Raw genomic sequence first — 7110 nt, 5'->3', positions numbered from 1 at the left:
AGGCAAGCGTACTATTCACAGTTTTAAGTGCGGTTAGTAAAAATAAATGGTATAGGCAGGCTAGCGTTCTTGTCATGTAAACATGTCGACCAGAAATTACTCCAACCTCCAGCAGGATGTAAAATTAGATTTATTTTTACTTGGAAGTGATCCCGGCCGTGACAGCCGACTCCCGTCGAGGCTCCCTGTCAACAGCGCCTATACAAAGTGTTAACACCGATTCATAACCTGAATTAGTGCATCTAAACATTAGTCTGAGTCTACTTTTGTTGTTAGGCTTTCTGCACAGACCATAATAACCTGCTATAACCCCAGTGGACCAACCAAATCAAGGGATGGGGTCAGTGCTCCTATACTGCCTTCAGAGGCTAAGAACAAAGTTACACTGTGGATTTTTAATACTCTGGGTTGAATCAAAGGACCCAGCCCTCCCCGAAGTGTTGTTGGGCCAAACATTGATGAATTTGCAGTGTGTCTACAAGGTAGAGCCCCGTATTATTTTATTTCATGGTCTCTACTGTACAATTCAACAAATATATCACAAAACTATCTCCAAGGGACCCCAAATAATTTTGTATTTAAGGATTCCAACCAATTCACAGTGATTTAACGGGGTTTTCAAGTTAAATACTAATATGCAGCGAGGTTTCAGTCTTAATACTTAGACTAAGCGAGGTTTTAAATTTCATACTCCAATTGAGCGATATTAAATTATGAATACCAGATAAGAGCGATATCCTAAAATTTATACCAACACAGAGAAAGGTTTAAGACTTATCGTTTAAAACAGGCAATGAAAGATTGTCTCGCTTCTTTTAAGAAACAAACCTCGCTCTAGGATTTTCAGTGTAGATTGCACAAGTTGTGCATATAACCGAAAACCGCCTATTTACACCACTTGTGCGAATATCCTCATTGCTCAAAAAGTCCTTTCCAGTGGTATAGAAGAGTGACTCATCGGCTCTGAGTCACTGTTCGATACTATTTACCCCCTTTACACATACTTCGTCGACATAGTAAGACTGCCTCTGACTTATGTTATAGACTAAAAGACTAGTAAAAGCGCCATCTATGAAGACCGTATTTCGCCCACACCTACCGGTATCGAAATTTGTTGTTAACTTTATTGTAGGGGTAACTCTACCGGAATCCGCACTGAAACATGGTGGTATAATTTGCGTAAGATTTAGGCGGTTTTTCATTTCGTTGGCTGGACTTAATCTCCACATCTAAACGTTGTTACTCCGAATAGGGAAATTATTCCAGATTAAAGCAGGCATTAGCAAAAGACAGCTAAATATGAAAGAAAATTAGAACACATTCGACAGACCTATTGCTAAAATAGGCTTTTTCAGACCTGGGCGTGAAGTAAAATGGAAGAACAAAACGGGCACTGCGCACGCGCAGACGCCCCCCACATCATCCCCTGCTTCTCTTACTCTGCATCTGCGAATAAGCAGTGTGCGTTTTGTTCTTCCATTTTACTTCTTCGCGTGCAGCTCTGAAACACCCTACTGTATAGAACTGTACCCCGCTCTGCCCTATACGGGTAGAGATTAACGACCACGTAGGATCTCAATTTCTAGGTTATTAATGAGCTAACTTATTCCCTTCTAATGGATTCTGTAGATGGACGACGGTACCGGCCCTCTGGCGTCACTTCTCAGGCAATTGATTCTCGCTCTGGGGGACCCGCTAGATCCCAAGGATGGTCGGCCTCGCATCAGTATTCTTTTGCGAGTGTTGGGGTTCTGTCGAGAGTCCAAGGTAAGGTTGATTGACTATTAATCGGACATGACATATCTTTGTTAGGCACTAAGAGGAGGCGATACTTAAAATGGGATTTCTATGAAGGCATCATATTACAACTTTTTTGTTGCCCTATTGATACGTTACGACCCAAAACTATTTTACGGGTCTAGGACAACTCGTCCCGGCCGACTCGAACCCGATCCAATACGTCTCGGGGTTATCCCTAAAGACCCTATCCTAAGTCGCCCCCATTTTTGTATTTAAATTGGCACAGTTCATTTTTATTTTGTTCTATTGAAAAGACTAAGGTACTCAGAAGGCAAGACTTACACGCCACATCGATTGCGGGCCGCCTCTCGGTCCTCCCGGCTCCGGTAATTCCGGGTAATCCGCTGGCCAGGCAGATTTTCCTGTAAAAGGAAAAACCCGATGACTCCGGCCGCACCCAAAGAGCCTCAGAGGCCTCTTAGGTGTACCCAACCCAAGCAAACCTCCTAAAACTTATACTATAAGGTCCGTGTATCCGGTATTATTTGAGTCGGCGACCCCTCGGGTAGGGATGGTAGGGGCACCAGCGCTGGACCAATCAGAGAGCGGGGCTTCATTTTTCTAGTGTTTCCCTCATGCGCGCTTCTCGCGTCTTCAAATTACTTCACGTTTATGGAAAATAAGAGGAAAGTCGACCAGGACCGAGGGGTCCGCAAGTACGGTCTGCCGGTGTACACATGTGGTGGGCTTCCTGGTTTTCCTAGGTTTTCCTAAGGTTCTCCCGGTCTTCCCAACTTTTTCTCGGTTTGCCCAATATCTTGGTTTTCTGAAATTTTCGAAAGGCTTCCTCCAGTTTCCTGCGGTTTTCTCGCATTTTCATCGACCTTCCCTTACATTTTCTGGTCTTCCTTGCAATTTCTAGGTCTTTCCCAAAGTTTTCCCGGTCTTCGCTTATATTTTTCGGTTTTCTGCCACATTTGCGGCCTACGATTTTATTGGTCTTCTTCGGTTTTCTTTAGTCTTCCTGGTGGTCTTCCCGGTCTTCCCAGTTTTCCGGGCGGCCAGTGTACGCACTCGAACCTAGTTGCGGACCCCTCGACCAGGACAGTTTTGTCCTGTGTTTAAGGACGAACGAACACGAACAGTTCGCTGTTCGTTCGAGTTTGTTCGAGTTCGTTCGACTGCGAGCATGTTCGCTCATCTCTATCGCCATTATGACCCTAAATTTCCGTTTGCCTCCCAGTGTGCAACACGGTACAGTGGCCTCAGAAAAATAGCGCTTTCCATGCGGACTGACTGCCTGCTCCGGCGGCTCGCCCGACTTGCCTGCCGGAGGAGTGGGGAGAGCGGAGCACGGCAGCAGCGAACGCACAGTACCTGTCGTGGCGACAGTTATCGAGAGTCCACTGTATGTATGCTGTGCAGTCATAAGTCAATTTTCAGCCCGCTCTTTTTATTTTTAGAAGCTATATAAACGCGCTTATGCCATCGCCCCTGTGTCTATCTGTCTGTCCGTTTTCCAAGAAGGACGTGAGCTAGAGGTTTGAAATTTTCGGGGTATCATTGTTGTCACTTCTAGACAACTAAACGGTTGGTGCAAATCCTGGCAACCACCCCTGAGTGGGTATGAGGGGGTAACGAAGAAATACATGCTGGTCGAAAAAGTGGGATTTTTTTTTAATTGTCTCCGAATGGGTAACTTCTGAAAGTAGAGTCCTTTGAGGACTAAAACTTCGTCCACCGGCAGGCCAAGCTAGGCCCACACCCTGCCGAACCGAGTTGCCGGTGGAGCGAAGCGGAGCTGGCAACTTGGTTTGGCGGAAGAGCGGGCCTAGCTTGTTTTACTTTCTTTTTAATCATTTTCCTCATTCATGACTAAATCATTTTTCATCTTTACTTAGTGTACACGAAAATCAGTAGAGGACCCCTTGCTCCAGCGCTCAGCCGACTATCTGTGTGACCCAATTACGGTGGTGTGAAACTAGGTAGCGAGGGCGAGCATGATTCTGTTCTTCGCTGGAAACGTGGTGGACGTACTGGTGTCGGAGGGGGACACGCGCCGCATGCCCTTGAGCATGATGCTCGGGATATACTCATCCATGGCCTGCTACACGGTGCTGGTGCGTCACAAGGAGGACATAACCACCGCCCTGCGCCAGGCGCACCGGGTCGCCGAAAGGCTGCACAGGGACGGCTCGCCGAGGTCGCGGGTGAGAGATTAGCAAATCATTCAATCAGGGTATACAAAAGTAGTCCTACTTCTAAACGTGGCATGACGGGAAGGGGTTTTCACTCCCAACACTCAGAAAAACCTACAAAAAATGTCGACAGTGCGCCCTGACAATTTGTCATCAGGTCAGTGCACAGTGGAATTCCCACAAAGCATTGAGCACAATAGGCCCCGCCTAGAGCTACCCAAAACGGTAACTACTACTACTCCTACAAAGCATTTGCTTTGCAGAACTGCAAAGTATTTTGATCCTTTGTAACTACGAAGCATTTACTTTGCAATTGCAAAGTGATACTTTGCAATTGCGAAGCAATGAAACACGCTGCAAAGCATCGCTTTGCAATTGCAAAGCATCACTTTGGAATAGACGATTCCCGCTGGTCCCATTTCAAGAAGAATTAAGGAAATCGTCACCGGAAACAGTACGATACCCCCTATGTAAAACCGCCCACCGCCTCGGCGGCTGCAGACAAACGCTCAGCGCACTACCCGCCAGCGGAGAACCGCTTACCTCGCTTGGCGCTCCGGATAACCGCTTAAGTCGCTTTTTCACCGAAAACGTAATATTGGTTTAATTCGAAAGAGAATTTCCTCCTCTCGGAGAAAAAGCGACTTAAGCGGTTATCCGGAGCGCCAAGCGAGGTAAGCGGTTGTCCGCAGGCAGGGAGTAAGCTAAACGTTTTCTCAGAGCCACAGAGGCGGTGAGCGGTTTTACATAGGGGGTATCGAGTTCTGAAATTACGGTAAAAACTAGGGAAAATGAACCTTTATAGTTACATGGACTTCCTCGAAGGTCATCTAAGTGAAACTGTACAGTAAAATAAGAAAATTAAGCGGACTTTTCATACTGGTTCCGGTCCTGCAAAGTAAACGCGTCGTAGTTGCAAAGGATCTAAATACTTTGCAGGAATCTGACAGTGCGACCAATTTTGGCTCACGGTCCACTCTGCACAGGATGTACCGTAACTTTGCAAACCATATTTTAGGTCAATGCACCACTCGACTTAGACACTGAAGTACGGTCCATGTCTTTACGGTCTGGCCCGTACATAAAATATACAGGACGGACCGTAGGCAAACTGTACTTTCTGAATTTTCGTGTACAGTATAGTACATATGTAACGTGTATAACGCCGGCGTTAAACAACCTTTTTCAACCAAACTTTTAACATTTTAAAGCACATTTCCCACTATTAGGTATTACAGTACTCGCGATTGGCTAAGCGGTTAGCGTAGCCTATTACTCCAGTGATCAAAATGTTTTGCGTCTGTCTATTTCGTGAAATGTCGCTAAGCCTATTACGCAATAGCGGTCTGGCGTACATATACCTAGTACCTAGTGTGTACTACAGTGTATTATGCAAGTGAAAACCCCCTCGGCATGACATTATGTCTGGTAGTTTGAGTGCAGTTGCTTTACAGATAACAGAGTGTTATATTATTTGTGCGCCTTTCTATGCACCTCTAGGAAGTTCTGCAACTTATGGCCAGCCGATGTCGCTTCGTGGCCAAGAGATTCTACCCTACCTACGCCGCATTACTCGCCTTGGGCACGGTGTCGTCCTTTGATCATCAAACTGGTGTGAATCAATCACTAAAGGGACAAAAGAAGGTGCAGGTTGCAAGGGAACATACAAGCTTAAAGTAAAGGGACAATTTTGTTCCTTATAAGGGCACGTTTTCGTTCGATTTGCCTGCGCCTTCTAATTGCCCCCCCTACCCTGTTTCAAGGGCTTTAGAATGCGCAGGCGAATCGGAGGCGGGGAGCTCTCCGATCGCCCTCCAGACCAGCTTTGTGTCATTCGTTTGATGTGGACAAGCAGGTTAGGTCCGCCTCACCACCAAACGAAGTTGCCAGCCACACTTCGTTCCAACGACAACACTTTGAGGCATTATACGCGCCTGCTTGGCCTGCTGGCGGCGTTTGGTTGGGCCACACCACACACTAAATGGAGAAGGACAATTTTGCACGCAGACAGGATGCGTTCTTAGGCACATCTCAAGTTAGAGGTATGATCGAACATGTTCGCATTCGATCCGACTCGAACAAAACATTGAGCTGCTCGTGATCGCTCGAATACCAACATCAGGTGTTCGTATTCGTGATGTTTGAATAGACCTTTTATCCAAACGATGTGGCAACGCTGCACGCTAATAGTTTCCAGCGACAAACTCTTAATTGTGATCAAAATTCAAAATTCTGGCCACGGTGTTTGATTTTTATGACTACTCCACATCAAACACAGTGGCCAAAATTTCAAATATTGACCACAGTCAAGTCAAGAGGTTGTCGCTGGACAAAAATAGCGATTTTTGGGCGACTGTATGAATATCCGCTTTGGATAAAACGTCTATTCTACTCAAACAGAAGTTCATAGGCGAACAGAATTAAAGTATGTTTCAGAAAGGCGCATCATACACTGTTAACAATTCTGTACCCAAAATCAGAATTTATACGGAACCTCCTGCATTTTACAACTACGGTTCAAACCCATAACAGAACGAACTTGTATTTAAGGGGCACAGACATGACCGTATTTTGAAAAAAAACTTGTCCTCCCGTATATATTTTCATGTTAAATTTAAATGACGACAATTGTTTTCTTCGGATAAGACAATTTTTCAGTTTAGTCGTAAATAGGCCTTAGGCCCCAAAAGTCACAAATTTTGCTCCCCAGAGTTTTTGGCTGAGCAATTAGCGAATCCTATAGGGTATTCCGCTGCAAGCCAACCGGAACCTAAAGAAGGAAAGCATGACTGCACGATCTGTTTCTCTCTGGGCGCTCATTGGCTGACCGCCACAGCCACGCCATCTTTGGCCAATCGGCGTTCAGCAGGAAACAGATCGGGTAGTCATACTTTTCTTCTTTAGATTCCGATTGTGTTGTAGCGGAATACCCTATTTCTCCGTCTGGTCGGAAAAAAACTTTTTCTGTCTGTCCGTGTGTGTGTGTCTATCCGCACGAGGGACATTTTCAGGGTTGTTTCGTACCATAGAAGACAGATCGAGTTCAAAAATCAGCATTCCAACTCAAAAATTGAATTTTAAATAAAATCAAAAACGACAGGCCCCAAACAAAGATTTTTATCTTAAATATTATTGGCTGAGCTTGCGAAGCCTTTGCTGTGATGTGGGGTGC

The 7110-nt window shown here is 45.5% G+C and overlaps 1 protein-coding gene across 4 annotated transcripts in view; it reads left to right on the top strand.

Annotated features, from left to right (window-relative positions):
- The first annotated feature begins 1561 nt into the window (after positions 1 to 1561).
- LOC127750687 (uncharacterized) overlaps positions 1562 to 7110 on the top strand; it is a 35108-nt gene continuing 29559 nt past the window's right edge. Inside the window, exons 1-4 of one of the 4 annotated variants that reach the window (XM_052272968.1) lie at positions 1562 to 1767; positions 2984 to 3148; positions 3726 to 3860; positions 5439 to 5582. In XM_052272968.1, coding sequence (XP_052128928.1) covers positions 1630 to 1767; positions 2984 to 3148; positions 3726 to 3860; positions 5439 to 5582 — 582 coding nt within the window. In that variant the 5' untranslated portion in view covers positions 1562 to 1629. Of the gene's footprint in view, positions 1768 to 2983; positions 3149 to 3725; positions 3951 to 5438; positions 5583 to 7110 lie in introns of all 4 variants that reach the window. The other 3 variants (XM_052272967.1, XM_052272969.1, XM_052272970.1) reach the window with 3 other exon arrangements.

Source organism: Frankliniella occidentalis, unplaced genomic scaffold (assembly GCF_000697945.3).
Source record: "Frankliniella occidentalis isolate FOCC.00 unplaced genomic scaffold, Focc_3.1 Scaffold235, whole genome shotgun sequence".
NCBI classification, from domain to species: Eukaryota; Metazoa; Arthropoda; class Insecta; order Thysanoptera; family Thripidae; genus Frankliniella; species Frankliniella occidentalis.
This window is presented reverse-complemented; position numbering and strand designations above follow the sequence as displayed.